This window comes from Eufriesea mexicana, unplaced genomic scaffold, assembly GCF_001483705.2.
Source record: "Eufriesea mexicana isolate 0111107269 unplaced genomic scaffold, ASM148370v2 scaffold1801, whole genome shotgun sequence".
Lineage (NCBI taxonomy): Eukaryota > Metazoa > Arthropoda > Insecta > Hymenoptera > Apidae > Eufriesea > Eufriesea mexicana.
This window is the reverse complement of record NW_016909918.1, coordinates 851,406-871,758: the sequence shown is the minus strand read 5'-3', so window position 1 is coordinate 871,758 and position 20,353 is coordinate 851,406. Positions and strand designations below refer to the sequence as shown.

Sequence of the window (20,353 nt, the reverse complement as noted above, 5' to 3'; positions counted from 1 at the left end):
TATTTATTTATTTATTTCTAATTTTTTAATAGAAATAAATAAATAATAAATTAAATAAAATAATAAATTAATTTTCTGTATACAACATAATTAATAATATTTCATTATATTATTACATAAATAAATACAAAACCTTTAAAATAATTAAAGAAATATTTGATTTTTTCATGACATTTCCTTAAATAATTTTTTAATTAGCGTGTATACACTGCACACTAATTTTCGCGTACTATACAATTTTAAGTAAAAGCTTCAATTACAATACACAGAAAGATAATTATTTTCACCAGAAACATACTGCAAAATTTTATACCACCAGCTGATTAATTTAACAAATTGGAAAATTAATTAAACAAGTTGTGAACTTTTTCAATATATCGTTTTATATTTCTTTGGTCAAAATGGAGTCGTAATATAAATTCGTTATTATATCGAGACAGATATAGGATCCAAAGAGATTTCTCAATTAATTTACATTTCTCTAATGAAGTACTCACAATTCCAAGAGAAAAAAATAATCAAAAAGAAAAAAATGGCAAAATAGATTCTCTCATTTCAGGTTAACGTTAAATAATACTGAAATTCTTCTAAAATGAAATAATTTTCAAATTCCACTTATTCTTAATTATTGCTAATAACTCTGTATTAATTAGCACGAGAAAATCCTCTCGAGACTCGTCAAGAGAAAGAGAGATCAGGAGAGGATGGTAAAGGTTAATCGATATTGATTGCATCATTAATTAAGCAAAAGGTAAAATGTGGAAGACGTGAGCTCCGAGATTCTTTGCGTTTCACGTTTACTGCGCAAGTATTCTGCAAATAAATTCCCTGGAAATCCTCATAAGAAATAAATAAATTTAATTTTTCATGAATAAATTATATATCTTAGAAAATTTAAATATTCCTTCCTTCGATCATAGAACTATCGATATTTTCAGTTTCAAGAGTATCTATTTGAAAACTATCAAGTATGAACATTATAGTTCTCTAAACATCCGGAAAATAGATGAAATTCTGAAAAGGAACCAAATAGTTCTCACGTAAACTTCGTGTGTGGATAATAAATTTCTTTGTTGGAATAGAAAGGTCTGTTAGTCGTATAATTAGAATCAAAGACGGTCTTGTTCGCGTAACAAGTATTCTTGTTCGGAAAATTAGGCTAAAAATTATTTTTATCTTGATATATAATCGTAAAAAAAAAAGTAGAAAGATTTGAAATTTTATGAAATTTTTAATTGTACGATGGCGAAGGAATATTTAAGAGATATAAACATATGTAAATATAGCTTTCAAGACACTTTATGTAATGAAGAATGAGCAGTAAACTGTAACCAGAATATCAACTCACAAATAACACACGCAACCCAAGGTTTAAAGTGCCTCTGCTTAACCCGTATAACCCTAGATGCGGTTGCACCGATGGGTGTCGCCACCTAGCGCTATAATTTACGACTACGCTATATCGAGTCGACCAACTATATCATATTTACTTGCTTGCAGCACAGAACCACTATTAACCTCTATAATGCCATGTGGCTTGAAAGTTACCAACCCATCTGATTTATACGTTCTAAAATCTATTTTGTGTTTTTGTTTCTACACTATTGACATCTTGTATTATTATTATACTGCTATTCTGTTACCAAAGTCATCCATATATGGTTATAATAAAGTTATATAATAAAATTTTTCTTTCTGTAAAGAAAATTTCTATTATAAAGGATTAAAATAATTAATAACTAGATTGAAAAATGACTTCGATATTTACAATTATCGAATAAAATGATATTGCACAACATGTAAAACTCAATCTACAGTTATGTATTGTAAAATTCTCTATATTTGGTGGAATTGTCGAGAAACTTTTGCAGTTTAAATTGTTCCTAAGAGACGAAACCATTAATTCAGACTAGGTTAGGAAAACTAGGAGGAGGAATAGCAGTGGTGAGAAAGTGATTTTTCACCAGAGTAATGGCACATCACACGTGTCACGTAAGGCGCAAAAGGAATCACATGAATTGCATTGATATATGAAACAGTCATGAATTTAAATTTCGAAGATCTCCCTATTCGAGTGCATATAACTACTGAATTATTCGCTATTGGAATTCGAAAATATTTTTCGAATAAATTTCAACTAACCTCCAATTAAAATATTTCTTGTAAATTGTTATCGATATCGACCATTATTTGGCAAATGCAACGGAATATCGAGATATCATACGCGAGTAATACGAAGCAGTAATTACTACAATTGCAGGAGTTACTAAAGTAATGAAAATGCAGTGTCCGAAATAGTTTGATAGGATATAATTGGAACGACATTGAGAAAATTTCAGGTACAGTTGCAGTTCAAATCTGCAATAATTAATAGTAAGTGAGGCAGCACATCATCGCCCACAAAAGCTATCGATTTAATTAAATTAATGTATTATTCATGACGTAAAACGATACCAAAACGCGCGGTCAACTTATTTTAGACACTTGTTACGATTTATGTAAATTATTCAATTTCCGGGAACATTTTGTCGTACGTCCTGTTGCGAATTTATTTTCCTCCTTCTGTAATCAGAATATTTTATCACGAACAGCAGGCTTTAATTAATAATTTTCTGCTTTGGATTTCACTTATTTATGTAGCAAGGAAATTCATGAACGTTTTGAAATAATAAAATTCAGTAGAACTACTATCGGTATTCTGCTTAATATTTTAATATAAGAAGAGTATTGTACATATATGCTCTATATCACTATACTCTGTATCGAAGTTTCCTGTATCGAAATACTTTGTATCGGAAATCACTATACTCTCCACTGAAATTTTCTACGGCGAAAATTACTATACTCTATATCGAAAATTTCTATGACGAAAATCACTATACTCTATATCGGAATATATTGCGTTGGAAATCACTATACTTAATACCGAAATATTTTGTGTCGGAAATTATTATACTCTATATCGAAATTTCCCATATCGAAATACTTTGTACCGGAAATTACTATACTTTATATAGAAATTTCCTATATCGAAATACTTTGCATCGAAAATCACTATACCCTATATCGAAATTTCCGATACAAAATACTTTGCATTACAAATCACTATATTCCATATCGAAAATCACTATACCCAATATCACGACATTATAATGCCCACTCCAATAAATATAATTAATGATACGGTGAAAAACTCGTAATAGAGGAATGTAAAAGAAAAAATTTTTCACATGTAACGAAGGAATAAGGGAAGGAAGTCTACGAGGCACTGTGAATCGACGAGATTTGGAATTCGTTCGGCAATCAGCGACAGCTTAAACGCATAGTCGATCTGATTCCAAAATCAAAGGCAACAATAGGTGTTTGTGTAATTCAAGCTGTCGCCGGGCAAACATTTCCGACCCGTTGGCTCGATAGTGGTTGCATGGTTTCTGCATTTTGAACGAGACATTTTCTGCGGTATCAAAGCGCATTTGTATCCGCGCTGCAAGTCAGGAAATGGACAGGCAATCAACGTTAGTTATGCGGAATCGTTAACGCCGTTATGAAATAACGCCACGCTATTTCGTGCCGAATGAACGACCGTTTAATGGAATACCTGATTAGTAAATTCATTATCCCAGCTTTTTTACTTCGCATCGTTTTAATGAGGATCATCGTCCAGACTTTTGCTTTGGCAATTCCGTAACCGTTATTGACAACGAAGTTCATTGTATGTATAAATAACGAAATTTAGCAAAAATTAATAATAAATATAATGCTAATGGTATAAAAATTGATATTACAACATTCTTGAATTAATTCGTTGACTATTACTATGAGCTACTGAATTTGAGTAACGTGTTGCACGACATTTATGTAAGATTAATTAGCACTATTAATGTAATATTGTTCTCACAAAATTTTTCTGATAAATTCCCTTGCCAATTGAAATTAATTAAAAATAATAATGAAAACGTATAATTAATTACTCGTTAATTATTAAAAAGAATTCTCAGGATACTATTACTAAATATAAATAGAAAATTTATACAGAGATACAAGAATAATAATAATGGTAATTCAATAATGATAGTTTTTTGGTTACTTGAAATAAAAGCGATTATTCGTCAATTATATAAAATAATTTTAATAACATCTTTGGTAATTAGAATTATTGAATAATGACATTAATAACTGAAATCAATTACTTCTGCGTTAACTAAAATAATTCTGAAAGTATCATTACCAGTTACTCATTGCCAGGAATGACAATACTAATTCTAAATTAATCGCATGCATATCAATTACATAAATTCATTCAAGAAACACTCTACTCGTTAAAATTGCACAAAGACAACAATATTTAACCATTTTATAATATATATAATAAATATATCCTATTATTATTAATACTACAATAAATATAAATACTAATATTTTATCAATATTAATACTTAACCCCCTATATTTTCAAAAAATTAATAACACCGCTCGAAACCAAATATCCCGACAATTAAACGACCCACTGCACTCCACATTTCCCAGCAGAGTAACACCTTACGTAACCACCTAACAAACCTTCGCTCACTTTATTCCCCAAGTATCACGTTCTCGAGTGCACGAATTCGTCACGCGAATACGCGAAACAACCGGTTGTGAACTAAAATTTCCGTGCTGAAAACACCAGCGACACCTACGCCCCTTTTGCACCAAACAAACCTAACACCTTAACCGTTTGAATCCCGGAGGGTTTTGAGGAAGCATTGTCGGAGTATCCCAAGCAGCGCGACCGCGCTGCCTCTAAGTGGTTACAAAAGGACCCAAGCAGCGCGATAGCGCTTCTTCTATTTTATGTCGAGATATCCCAAGGGGCGCGATAGCGCTTCGTTTATATTATGACGATTGTTAATTCGTGAAAGGTTGTTTTCGGTACTCCGGTCATCCCTTTATTTAGGACTGTAAAGCTAAAAATAAAAGCTCTGAAATTTTACAAGTACCAGTGTTGCGGCCCTAGGACCGCTCTGTCTCAGGTCAAGCGGAGGACTCTTTTATGTCCTTATTGTCAGCCCCTTCCCTTGACTTTTTACACTCATTGTTACCTAAGCCTTCACTTGGGTATACCCCAGCAAGCAATGATATGTCACCCCTGAGGCGGCGGACATAGGGACCTAGATTGTTTAAACAACCACCACCACCGAAGTACGCTAGAGCTGACACACACCCCCAATAGTATTCGCAACCAATCAGTAGGAAGACGAAGAATACATAACCACCGACAGAGCAGTCACGAGAGCAGATCAGTAAAGTTATCCGACAGATCAGTAAAGTTATCTGAGAGTTCTACTAAAATACAGTTCACTATACACAACCTTCCTCAATGAACCGTCCGTCATTAACCGTCGCCAACTAAGACCGACCTAGTGACGATATACAGCGATGAATGGCCAAGTGACGCGATAGCGCTTCGACTTCGACAGTCAGTGACGCACCGTCAGCTGTCGAAGACGCTCGAAATGTGCTGGGTCTTCCCGACATGAAATCTGACCAGCGCGATCGCGCTGCTTGGGACTCAAACGGTTAAGAACCATTCACTGACCCCTTTTCTCCCCTCCATCGCTCCCTCTACTCGACTGCACCGACTATCAAGAATTTCCTCGAAGCGGACTCGTTGCCGAGTGAAATAAAAGGTAATTGCAAACCTGATTAGAGTCCAGGCCCCAGAAGTCGAGTTCCTCCTCGAACAGAGGGCCACAGACGTCCGTCGGGTAATGAAGTTTCCCGGTGCGATAGTAATTCAACACCTGAGCAAAGACGCCTGGATGACGGTCATAGAAGTATTCGTTCAAAACGGGATCGTAATTGACCAAGGCCTCGGTTAGGCGAGACAGCCTGGTGGCCGGGATCTTCTTCAGGGTGGACTTGTACGTCTCGTGTCTCACGCCACCTACGTTCAGGATCACACGGTCGTTCCATCTGCCGTCATCTAGCTTCCTCATCCTCCCGGCGTCCCATGGATCGCATGGTAGAGGGAAGAGCTCGGATGATAACTCGGGCTTCCGAAGGGTTCTGATGAGAGGCACCGAGACGATGACGAGAGCTGTGGAGGAAAAATTCGTCGTTTCGATGAGAGCAGTGAAGAACTTTGGTTCAGCTGTAGTGGTGGATAACGTATATCTAAAATATCTAAAACTGACGTGGTCTAAAGCCATGATCAATATTCGCTTATGGTCTCTATAGCTAGGGTACATTTAACCAAAATTCTGGGGGGCCCATTCCGGTCAAGTTTCACTTACCTCGTGTGACACTTAGGTGAATATGAGGTATCTTTCGAAGAGCTCCACCACGTATAAAAAAAAAAAGAAAATGGCGAAAGTAACTGTTGGGTGCTTTATCTAGTCAGATCAGAAATAGCGCAAGATACTAGATACAAGATATTGGGTGGTCCGGAAAATTCGTGCGATTTTTAAAGGAAAATTGAAACGCGGGAGATTTAAATACAACCTTTCTCCATCTTTCAGGCAACTTGAAAATTCCGTTCTTCCAATTTTTCCAATTTTTCCAAATATACCTGAAGTACCGTCTTTTCCGATATGTACGAATGTCGTTTGTTTTCAATCATTTTGATATGTATATATAGGATACCAAAGGAAATCGCGAATCGGCTATTGCCAACAAAAATAAATTGTAAACCGATCGATATCTTCTAGAAGCAAATCGAAAAGTTATTCTATATAACAAAATTAAGTTGCGTGACTCCTCTACGGGGAGGTGAAGCCTAGGTTAAGGAAAGCATAAAAAGCGTGGTCCTTGACAACCAAAACAGAGTCCTTGAAAATCGTTTGTGACCAGCACGAGCGTGAGTCGCTTGGTGTTGGAAAGAGAGTTTTAAAAGAGTTCGTCTTTGTGTGTTTTCGTTATCTTGGTGTTCTTTCCCTGAGTTAAATCAGTTTACGAGTTTTGAGTTTGTGTTATTGTGTTCTTGTTCTTTCGTGAATTTTCGGTGTCTCGAAACCAGTTTCGCCATACTACATATATGTAGGATCTAGAGTTGTGGGGATTGGCTATAGTAATGTTTTACTGCTTCTTAAAATACAATAAGCTTATACTTGTATTATCAGCCACGAAACTAAAGACTCGCTACTGGTACGCTCGACTTTTACTTGTTAGACGCTATCTTGAAGACCGTGAAGGTCTGTCCTCGCCCGCGCCCTTGCACCCTTATTTAAACCGTTCATCCTCCTCGTTCATACCCTGACTTTCTTCTCCAGTCATGCTCCTTTCTCCCGCAACCTCGGTAGGCCAGGCACTTCAACCACTCTGCACGCATCCTTAAACTTTCACTCGACTCTACCATAAATAATCCTTGCAGTCGATCCTTGCGCACATGATCACTTTCATTCTAAGTTCAGACACACTCGACATTTCCCAGAGCCACACTTATTCCATTCACTATAATCCTTGCAGTCGATCCTTGCGCACATGGTCACTTTCATTCTAAGTCCAGACACACTCGACGTTTCCCAGAGCCACACTTATTCCATTCACATATATATATATATTCAGACCTGTCCTTACGCCACCTACCGAAATTCAGCACGAACTTACCGGACACCCTAATACTTGACGCAAGATACTAGTTGCAAGACACAAAAGACATATTACTGACGATAGGTCGTCGATCTTATTTCTATATGCGATTGAACCTAATAACAAGTCTGAGAGCAATCATTTCTACTGCTTCTCTGTTTTCGTTTTTGTATTTTTAATGAGCGGGAGTCATTACGTTCGGGTGCAACTCTTGACGTCTTACAAGTGGTGTGTATATGATAGTGGTACGATATATACTCCCAGGCAAAAAATTTAGCAGCAATTTCCCAGCTGCGTCGAATTTCTCGTTAATTCGAGTATTAATTCAAAATTCGTATCAGGGACTTTTAATTTTCAGAAACTAGAAATTAAAAATTCTTATTTGCGTGAATTTTTGTATAATATTAGAGATGTTTTATGCTCCGTGGTGCTTGGTAAAGGAAAGATTGAAAGATCGTTGGATTTACCTGCAATTTTCATAATTTTCTAGTATTTTGGAGGCCTTCAATTTTGAAATAACTTTTGACGAGATGTGCGAGTTTGAAATACGTTTGACGAAGTGGATTTTGTTTGACATGCAAGAGGAAGGTGCCTTTCACGATCTCTCTCAGGCTGGTGTAATGTGACAGTGTTTATCGTAAGTGGTTGTGATGCTTTTGGTAAGAAAATTGCGAAAGAAGGCTGGTTACTCGCGAGAGGATTAAATTAGCGAAGCTCGGATAGAAGGGCAAGGGATAACGTAGCTTTCCAATGAAATTTTTTCAGGTATGACATTTAGGGTATCGACATAAATTGGTTCGTCCGTGAGGATGATCCTGAGAAAAACTCGATTCCATATATAATACACACAATTAGAAATATTTTTTTCCACTTTTGAAAACAAATATTTTGAAAAACCAAAATAATTGTGAATTAATTATAGAAATGTTATTATTACATGCTACTGAAAATATTTTATATCTGAAATTGGTACAATCCACCGTTGAATTTAATTTTACCGAAATATTTAATAATAATGGAAGAATTGAAAATCGTTATTGTACTTCAGAAAAATTACTATACTCTGTCTACATTCAATACTTTGTCAAGAGACTCACAATATTGAATATTTTTCTTTTTATTATTATATTTCCTTTATTAGATATATTTTATCGTTATTGATATTGTAAATTAATTGTGTTTATTTACATTCGAATATTCGTGATTAATAGAAATTAATTCTACTTCAAAGGAATTTATTTTATTAATTATGTTGATTATTTATATGCACTTATTGGAACAAGTTAAGAAACAGAATAATGATCTGCGAATTTTTGTTACGATTCAATATGATCCAATTCAAAATAAATGTTTTCATTGTATATTTTATCCTGTCTTCGTTTATATAATAAATAAAGCTGTTTATGGCAAAATAACAAAATATTGATATCGTTAAATCGAGTTCCGTAATTAATTTTTGGAATTCATGATATATTTAAACCTTAATTACATAGGACACTCTCATAATCACTGGCACACGTGTGACAACATTAATTTCGGATACCAAAATCGATCAAATGCTTACACCATTAGCAAGAATGGAAATTCGGACACCAATCATCTCCATTCGATATTATAGTAATAATGGTAGCAATAATTTTTAATGGAAAATCAATTTTATCAAAATCGATCACACATTTCCACCAACAACAAAAGTACAAACGTAAAAACTTAGAGACCAATTATCTCGATCTAGTATTCATAATGATAACAATAATTTTTTAATGGTGCCTCAATTTTATCAAAATCGATCATACGTTTTCACCAACAGCAGAAGTAAAAATTTCGAGACCAGTCATCTCAATCTTATAGCAATAATGGTAACAATAATACTTTAGTGATACTTTAATTTATCAAAATCGATCACAGGTTCTCACCAACAGTAAAACTAAAAACCTGAAACCTGTTATCTCGATTTGATACCATAATAATGGTAACAACAATTTTTTATTGGTACCTTAATTTTATCAAAATTGATCAAACGTTTCCGCCAATAGTATAAATAGAAACCTGAAACCTGTCATCTCGATTTGATATCATAATAATAATGGTAACATTAACTTTTAAATGGTGCGTCACTTTTATTAAAATCGATCACACGTTTTCACCAACAGCAAAAGTAAAAATTTCGAGACCAGTCATCTCGATCTAATAGTAACAATAATAATAATAATTTTTTAGTGATACTTTAATTTTATCAAAATCAATCACATATTTTCATCAATGGCAGAAATAGAAACTCAGAGACGAGTTACCTTGATTCCATAGTAACAACGGTGGCAGTGATGTTGAAGATGGTAGTACACGTGGATCTCCTTTTATTTTACACTTCATTGGGTCAATATTTTCGTATCGAACGAAATTCCAGTATAAGATGAGGATGTCGGTGAGGCAATCAATATGTACTTTGCGTTATTAAATTTGCGACGACAAGGGGGATGGTTTTCGAATGCAGCGTCGCACAATTACGGTTGCCGTGGCCACTGATTACTCGACAACTAGTTTTCTATTATAATCCACGTGAAAGGAGACCGAGGCGAGTATTACAACACCCTTGGGAAGGATTGGCCGCCGGGGAAAATTGATTGGAAAATAGGTTGGAAATAAGAACCATTCCACGGGGAAATATGAACCACCGTCGACTGTGCAATTTAAACGAAGCCCTGTTCATTCAAACGTAAAATCGTTATATCCTTTTAATGGCTGTCTGTAAATTCAAGCGAACGTTCACTCTGAATTTTTCACGATTCTTTTTTTCCAGAGAAAGATTAATTTTCCTATTTAATATTTTATTATAATTTGTGTATTGGGTCGTAATTATTCAGTAGGTACATAAATTCGAATTTTTTCGAAATTCACAACGAATTTTTGGACTGTGGTAAACAAATCGACTTGTATTTGTAAAATATTCTTGAATTTTCGCATTTCGCGTATTTCATTCAAAACTAATGGCATTTAGAGTGAACAGTTTCCAGGTGTTCTTTGATCTATGAATTTTTTTTTTTTAATTTGTTGAGAATATTTCGAGTAAATAATAGTGGATTTTCAGATCTATGGGACTTAAATGACAATGTTACTGGAAATTTATTTTTGTTTAAATCGGCAGAAATTTTTAGTACCTCCTTATATTACATTTCACTGTGCATACTTTATATACATATAGTGCATTCATCATTTCATAGTATTTTAGTATTATATTAGGCCAATTATATGCAGAATGAGGTAATTACTTCAGTTAATAATTTAAGGTATTACTAATATTATCATGTATTCCATATAGTTTATGCAATTATAGTTCATTAATAATTCCATGCTTAATAATTAAACAGTTTTACAACATAGCGCGCATGCATGCAGAGAATAAAATTTTCCAATACTAGAATCAAGTAACAATTGAAAATTGAAGATACCAACACACGACGTAGCAAGTTTCATTTTACACAGGAAATGAAACTCCATTTGAAACCCAAAAAATGAAGAAATATTGTATTACAAATTTGTTTCATATTATTAATATTAAATAATTTCATATGAAAATTTAACATACAAATTCTATATATTAAACAAATTTGCATAAAATAATACCGTTATTCTCTATTAATAATTAATATTCCATATTTAAATATAATATGTAATTATATATAGAAGTAAAATTCTGGACACAAAATAATATCATTATTTTATATTAACAATTTAATATTCCACGTACAAACCTTAACATAATACATAAATTTTACATACAAGTTAAATATTATATTTCAAACGATATTGTTATCGTGTATTACCAATTTATAATAATATTTTTATATTTTAATTATATTGACACGTATATTGATATAATGATATAAATCTACTACACATGTTCCATAGATTATTTTGTATTACAATACGCACTCTGCCACAGAAATTACTCACTGAAAAACATAGCTATAAACAAAGCGTAAGTCCGCGGTGAAGTTCCTTGATCACGATCACTTCCGCTCAAACCCTTCACTTATCGATAACAAACACATCATTTCATCGCATCAGGCACCGATGATTGAAAACACACAAAGCATTGCATAGATTAGTACAAATATACTTCCGCGGAATTTATTTCTTCGATAATATGTGAAACAATTATCCTTACCCAACTACTCGTTGTACTCGTTAATCATGTTCCTCCGACCACTTCAAATACCACCACTCTCTCCACTAACCCGCAGTGAGTAAAACAAACGGAGAAATTACTTTAGGGAAATTAATATTTACATTTATCACGCACCTCGACGTCGCGATAGATCGATCCGCCGTTGGATCGAAAATGGCCGATGATTTTCCTCGCGGACGGTCGAAGAGCTCGAGCCTCCCGGAGAGGAATAACCCACGACGCGAGCGTGGTTTCCAGTTCTATAAATTCGGCTCTGTTTATTTGCGCGTGCTGCTGTGAACGTTCGAGTTATCGAATCGCGAACCGACGAAAATCGTTTCGCCCCGGTAACGAGCCGTAGAGTATTTGTTTTTCCCATCAAAAGACGATCGCTGTTCATATGTGTGAAAATTAGTCAAGTGTTAACGAGTAGATTTTTCATTACCCCTGACGCACGAGTACCGTTCGGTTTAATGTTCACCGCGTTAGTGTTTGCATCGCGACAGCTTGTTTAATCGAACAGAAAATTATTCTACGTCCGAAAATAAATCGGAATGGAAAAGCGAGATTTTTTCGTACAATATCTGGTTTAGGAGGAAATCGAGCTTGAAAATTTGCTGGGCGCGCGTGCAGTTGGTTAGTCACTGAGAATCAGCCAGTGATAATGTTATACTGGAGAGAGGGCTATCGAGTATTGAAAAATACGTTGAGAGAGGTTATATAATTTCTTGGTTCGTGGCTTTGATTTCGATGTAATAAAATTTTTAGATTTTTTGGGAGTGCATGAAGTGGGATGACTGTTGAATGGTATTGAAAATAATGGTAATGGCATTTGGTTGGCTAATAATGGTATTGAAATTGGTCAAGAGAATATTATGCATCTGGAAATAATGTTTTTTGGTTGGAGTCTTTGTTTTGGGAATAACAGAATTTAAAAATTTTGTGGGTGTGTGTGGACCTAGCAAACTATTCAATGAATAATAATTTTAAAAATAATTAGGAGGTTGGTATTGAAATTGGTCAAGAGAATATTATGCATCTGGAAATAATGTTTTTTGGTTGGAGTCTTTGTTTTGGGGATAACAGAATTTAAAAACTTTGTGGGTGTGTGTGGACCTAGCGAAGTATTCAATGAATAATAATTTTAAAAGTAATTAGGAGAGTATTATGCAACAAAAAGTAAATCAAAAATTGAAGATAATGTTTTTTGGTTGGAGTCTTTGTTTTGGGGATAACAGAATTTAAAAATTTTGTGAGTGTGTGTGGACCTAGCAAACTATTCAATGAATAATAATTTTAAAAGTAATTAGGAGAGTATTATGCAATAAAAAGTAAATCAAAAATTGAAGATAATGTTTTTTGGTTGGAGTCTTTGTTTTGGGGATAACAGAATTTAAAAATTTTGTGAGTTTGTGTGGACCTAGCAAACTATTCAATGAATAATAATTTTAAAAAGAATTAGGAGAGTATTATGCAACAAAAAGTAAATCAAAAATTGAGGATAATGTTTTTTGGTTGAAGTCTCTGTTTTGGGGATAACAAAATTTAAAAATTTTGTGAGTGCGTGTGGACCTAGCAAACTATTCAATGAATAATAATTTTAAAAATAATTAGGAGAGTATTATGCAACAAAAAGTAAATCAAAAATTGAGGATAATGTTTTTTGGTTGAAGTCTCTGTTTTGGGGATAACAAAATTTAAAAATTTTGTGAGTGTGTGTGGACCTAGCGAAGTATTCAATGAATAATAATATTAGAAATGATTAGGAGAGTATCATGCAACCAAAAATAAGTCGAAAATGGAGAATAATGTTTTTGGTTGGAGTCTTTGTTTTAAGGATAATCAATTTTTAAAATTTTATGGGTGTGCATGAACTTGGCTAACTATTAAATGAATAATAATCTTAAAAATTATTAGGAAAATATTCTGCTCCTAAAAATAAGACAAAAGTAAAGAATAATATTTCATGGTTAGTCTTTGCTTTGGGAATAATCGATTTTAAAATTTTTATGGGTATGCATGAACTTGTCTAACTATTAAATGAATGATAATCATAAAAATTATCAGGAAAATATTCTGCATCCAAAAAGAAGTCAAAGGTGGAGAATAATGTTTCACAGTTAGAATCTTCGTTTTCTGAATAGTCAATTTTCAAAATTTGGATAACCGTCGATTGACTAACGACAGCATAACTGGTTAGGTGATTATCCTAAGTGCAGAAATAAATTTTATACAATTTTTGGTTTGGAGATTCGTTTGAGAAAAAATCGAGCTTGGAAATTCGTTGGGTGGATGTTGCATATGGGCTGACGTTATTCTGCATCCAAAAATAAGTCGAGAGAACAGAAAACAGTTTTTCGATTTGAGACACAGTGTTGGAAAGAATCAAGCTTGATCATTTGTCGGGTGTACACGCACTTGGGTAACTTCTGAATAAATAACGAGCGTGGAAATGTACAGAAAGTTACTCTCTGTCCAGAAATAAGTCGAAAAGAAAAGAATAGTTTCTCGACTTGTAGCTTCGTTTAAAAAAGCAAAAATGAATTTAAAATTTCGTGGAGTACTCATGCACTTGAATCGTCTCTGAATGAAGTCTGATAATATAATATCTCAATAGCTTATAATACACTCGAAATGAATGAAAAAGAGAAATAAAATTTGTTGGATTAACCCATCATTTAAAAATAATTTAAGTTTGAAATTTTCTTAGGTGTACCTGTACCTTAACCAACTTTTGAATAAATAAAAATCAATATTAAATTAGTCATAAGTCAGAATGTTATTATAATTCAAATCAGAAATACCATTTTCCTGAATTAATAATTAATTATAAACGATTTAATACGAATATTTTTTATACAATTTTTTTTACATTTCTACAATATTTTTTTTACGATTTTGTACAATCTTTTTGCAGCTTATCGTTTGTTAAACAATAATTGTTAGTAGATTTAGAAATAATTATATGATATACATTAGTAATATTTTCGATAATAATATTAATAACTAATATTACATTACATTGTTAATAATATTACTAATATAATAATTGTAGTGGTAATAATAATGTGTAAGTTAATGATAGTAATTAGTGTAATGTAATTGATGTGATATCAAGTTGATAATATTAATCCACGGAAAAAAATTGAATACATAAAATGTATGAATGTAAATTATAGTATAGCAGTATACCATTAATTGTAACTAATATTCCATACTAAAAATATAATTTCACATCGTGCTTAGAGTACACCACCTTCAATTATTTTTTTCCTTACAGAGTTCGGAATAAAATAAATGAACTCTACACATGCTCTGATCTAATCAATACACGCAAATTTTCTGAATGAATAATCGCGTTGAAAATCCGCCTTAATAATCACGCCTAATTTATATGCAACATAAATAACACAATAATATTATTTTTAATATATTGCACTATAAAATATAATTAATAGCAACGGTATAATATTATACGATATATAAAATTAATAAATTATTATTTTATAACCATTGTTTAATAGTAGAATATTAAATAAACTTCATTTAAATATTTTATATCACAAAAGTCTCGTATCAATTATTCAAATTTTCAATTATATCAAATTTTAATAACTATATATGTATTCACCATTTTCACAAATATTTTTTGAGCTGCAGAAAAAATTGTTGACCTTGAAAAATTGGAAACGCTTCGGAAAAACTTCAGAGAGGAGAAACAGAGTACGGAAAATCGTTCACTATTTCCTGGACACACAAACACATTTTACCATTCAATGGAAACAAGCGAAAGATATACAAATCTCTGGCATGACCCGTTGGTGAAAGATCAAAGGAACAATTTCGAACGTCCAATTCCAATTGCAATTAGTCATCTGTCACTGAAAATTGGAATTTTGATGCTTTTCATAGAATCTTCGTGAAACTGTTACAACAAAATTGCTAAAATTTTTGCACATAGAAATGAGTTTACATACGTGGAACTATGTGGAATTCCATGTAAACTAACATAACTTTCAAATAGTTTACTATATTGGAGAATTATAACTAAATTTCAATTTTGCAGGTCTATGGATTAAAGTTAGCATGAAGAATTTGGAAAATTATCGTTATATTCGATAAATCGTGTTTAATGAATTTTTAAAAATGATATTTTTATATAATATTCGTGAAGAAATTAATGCTTCAAGGAACCTGTGAATATTCCCTTGCGTATCGATTTATGTAACAGGCTAAAGTCACCGCAGTTCTACAGCTGATTGATCCTATCTTGTATAAGGAAATTTATTTATTATTTAAACAACTTTTAGAAAGACTTTTTAAAGTAATGTTTATCCAAAAGAACGTTTGTTAATACAAACTGATATTAACCATCAAATAAATTGCGTTACAAATAATTCCTATTTTGTAAATTATATTTCAAATAATATTTACATTGATATTTTTACATATTTAGAGAAATATAAAACTTTGTCTCATTTTCATGCAATTTTTTAAGAACAAGAAACCAGACACTAGAAGATTGAGAGAGAGTGGAGAAACTTTTTTAACCTGCCCAAGATGTCAAGCAAAGTATCCAGAAGATAACAGAAAATAACCGAGAAAAATGAGACATATATTACTCCCTAAAATATTAACCCCAAGAAAACACAGTACATTCAAATTCTTCTCACAATGAACTTCCCATACGTTAAATATCAATAATTTGATCGATAAAGAATAATTAATAATAACAAAATTCGATTAAAGAGAATACCACAAATTCTCTATCAAGTAGCAGTTCTATATAATATCTAGTCTATGCCTGGACCCTCCGTGTAGCACCCAGGAACTCGTACGCTCATCGCACGGTCGGTAACAACGAGCTACGCGGTTGGTACGTCAGGTTTCTACCGAAGCCGTGGAATATCTGACCTCTATGCGGAATCTCTCGTACTACGAAAACATCATCACGAGGAATATACTGTCGAGACTGTTGTACCGTTGCCAACAACTGGACCGAATCGTGAACCGAGACGATGCATCTTTCGATTGTCAAGAACAGCGGTGAAAACGCGCGGGTGAGTTGTTTACCCGCTCGTGAGCAAAAACCAGCATAGAAGAGCTCGTGTCGGTTGGTTGGACGCAGTGCATCATGTAGAGGCCGCCTCGGATAATGCACGGTCGAATGAAACGCAGCGACTACGTGGCCGAAAGTTATGGTCTCTGTGACAGCGTCGACGCCAACGAGGCTTCGTTAAAAGAGTACCACGCACATGCGCGTCTTTCATCGACAACGAGACTATTCGGAGCCCAAGTTTTCGACGGTCTGAGCCGGCTGAGTCTGGATCAGACTGTCTACGGCTACTGTATAGTGGCAGACATGTTTCTCCGCCTCATAGGCGTAGGCATCCGTCTCGCGTAGGCGTCAGTGCTTCCGTGGAGGGTCGATGACGTAAAACACGATCTAATTTCTTTTTTTTTTTCTTCTTTTTTGACTTCTTTCTCTTCCTTTTTCCTCGGCTCGTCTACCATTATATCTTCCGATTGATACGCTTTTTTTCTCAGATTGCCAATCCGTCAACTCGTAGGCGGCGCGCTGATGTGTTCCGTACTTTTTGTCGGAAAGCGATGACGTTGGTGCCGGTATCGTTAGCAGGAACGTTTCTTTCTTTGATGGACGTCGAATCAATCGCAAGGAAGGTTGTATAGATTTTGTGCATGATTTTTCCTTTTTCCTCGTTTCAGACTGGTACCCAGGTTTTCGCTTCGGGAGTCGTGGGTGGGGGAGAATTGTTTGGCTGGTTTTCATGGGACAAAGAGTCAGTAGTCAACTGGTTTTTGTAGTTTTATAATGGAGACTGGAGTTGGTGAATCTTGTGGATGGTATATTTTGTATTTCGTCAGTTCTGAATATTTTGTTTTATTTTATATAATCTATTTTTTGAATATACAATCTCTGTGTGTGTATATATAATATATAATATAATATGTAGTATAACATATATGTAATATAATTTATTATAATATTTATATTAAATTATAATATTTCATATTTAAGAGTATTCTTATTGAATTAAACTTTAATATATGTTATATATACTAAAAATTATAACAAGTTATACATACTATAGACAGTCTAGAGTAGTACTCAGAGTAGTTTAATTATATATTATATAATATTTATTATAATAGTTATTAATAGTATTATAATATATTATTATTAAATATTATTATTAAATATTATTAAATTCCAAGTGTACTTTTCTACTTTTGTCTGAGACTTATGGAAATATGTTTAGAGAATGATATAGCTATTGTGAGTTGAAATCAAGATGATAAATCTAATTAGAAATAGGAATATAATTTTCAGTCCTATTCCTGCGTTAAACATTAACATACACGCGACATTATTAAGAAATTATGAAATTAGCGATGCTCTGAATCTGCTATTTTAAAAAGATTTATCGCAAACTTTACTGAGCGGCTACTTTTAATCAGTTTTATTTCTTAACTACTTTGATTACATTACACTGAGGAAATTATAACATTATTAGATGAAGAGAATAACTTCGAAGGTTCAATTTGGAAGGGCCAAGAAGTCTTCGCAAAATATACTCTGCACTCTTCAGAGACTTTTATTTATCTTGTCTAATATTTGTATAAACTATAAGGTTTATGAGTTATAATTATATTAGGAGCATATTCATAAATTTTTTACAATAATAATTCATTCTTCTTCTACCCTCTATTAAGTTCATTAACTGACTATATTAAGTAAATAATTTGTTATTTTGAATCATTAGTGAATAATAAATAATATCATATTCTGTGACATTATTATTATATATATTATTTATAATGTGTTACTAACATTATTACATTATTATATAATACTATCTTATTTTATTAGATATATATACAGTATTAAATTATGCATAATAACACAATAATTTCATTGCTTTGATAATGAAAAATAAAAAGTACAATAAAGTACAATAAAATAAATTAAAATAATTTTGGAATACTGTAACATTGTGTCATGCAAAATTATTTATAAATAAAAGATAATTTCATTTACAAGATAATCAAGGAAAATATTTCAATATCTTTTAGAAGTTTTAAATATTCAATTTATATTCTCCAATAACACATTCATCACTTGTATGTGTTGCACCCTCTACAAGTCAGACATTTACTTCATATGTTTACCCTCCTTCTTCATACGTCTGACGTTCAGTTTGTTCTCCTGAGCACCCAGAAACTTGATCCTCTTATTGTTTCGAGCAGTGTATTGTGCCATCCCAACTTATAAAAGAATCTGCTAAGAGACAGAACAGATTATAATTGGACAATATTGTGACATTGAACACACGTTTGCCACAATGCTCCTTGCCACTCCTAAATTTTAATATCCTTCTTAAGTGCAATTACCTGAATGAGTCTAATTTCGTTAATTTTACGCTTTCCTTGGGATAGAATCTACTGGTGTTACGTAATTAACATGCCACTTGCAATTATAACATTTCGAAGTTTCAATGGTCCTAATTTACGTTTTATAATTGAATCACAAACATGAACTCATCGAGATCACTGGAGTATTTCAAATTTTATTTCGAACATAATATAAATAAATATTAAATAAAATATATAATCACGATAACAAGATAATATTGATATTTCAAACATAGTATAAATAAATATTAGATTAATTATAGCATCGTCATAACAACATGATAATAAAATATATTAGAAAATAAGTTAAATACAAAATATATATTGTGATAATGATAACGGACTATCGTAGTAAAATAATGATAAAATAATAAAATCGTAATAAAGTATCATAATTCAGAGTATATTTTACTATATTAATACATTCGTTATTAATTAGATTATCATTAGTTACGCTAGAACCCAACAAACGATTTTCACATCAAAGCTAGTTCTATACGTTTGTGAATATAATGTACAATAATTAATCAGTGATATATTTCCCTTGTCGTCTTTCTACCATAGCTTGCCATGCTCCTATCAACTTCTCCAATTCCCTGCTGTACTATTATAATCGTATCTAATTTCGTTATTACAAAATCAATTCTCGTGAAAGCTGCATTAATTACACAAATTATTAGAAAATTACCTTATGAGCTGATATATCATAACACTGAATATTAAAAAACAAATGTCAATATTTTATGGTGTTATGTAATAGATATAGGATGAATATCTTTACAGTACTCAATATAGAAAGGATTGAAAAATATCTGATCAACACAGGTTCGAAAATTAATTCTTTCAAAATAAAATAAATTTCTATTATGTACAATTATTCGACATGCTAAATTTTTCTGCAATGCAATGGATGCAAACAGACGAATAATTCTAGAAATATATTCATTCAAAGTTGTCTTCATCATCTGACCTGAATCCTCTAAATTTCTTTATCTAAAATCACTTGACAATCTTGATTTATTCATTTCCTGTAAATAGCACATTACAATTATGTCAACAAATAGAAAGTGCATATCGTGCAATATGACATTCGAACCTATAATTAATATTTAATATAATATAAATGATATAATATAAATAATACAATTCAGTTTAATATAATTTAATATAATATGAATTATG

At 32.4% G+C, this 20,353-nt stretch overlaps 2 protein-coding genes across 2 annotated transcripts in view; one reads left to right on the top strand and one right to left on the bottom strand.

Moving 5' to 3' along the window:
* Positions 1-11,796, bottom strand: part of LOC108549036 (potassium voltage-gated channel protein Shaw) — a 27,305-nt gene extending 15,509 nt beyond the window's left edge. The window contains exons 1-2 of the mRNA XM_017902247.1: positions 11,738-11,796; positions 5,682-6,079 (exon numbers count right to left, since the gene is read on the bottom strand). Of these exons, the coding sequence (XP_017757736.1) occupies positions 5,682-5,978 (297 nt within the window). The 5' untranslated portion in view covers positions 5,979-6,079; positions 11,738-11,796. The remainder of the gene's footprint in view (positions 1-5,681; positions 6,080-11,737) is intronic.
* Positions 6,070-20,353, top strand: part of LOC108549035 (uncharacterized) — an 88,772-nt gene continuing 74,488 nt past the window's right edge. Inside the window, exon 1 of the mRNA XM_017902246.1 lies at positions 6,070-6,150. Coding sequence (XP_017757735.1) covers positions 6,070-6,150 — 81 coding nt within the window. The remainder of the gene's footprint in view (positions 6,151-20,353) is intronic.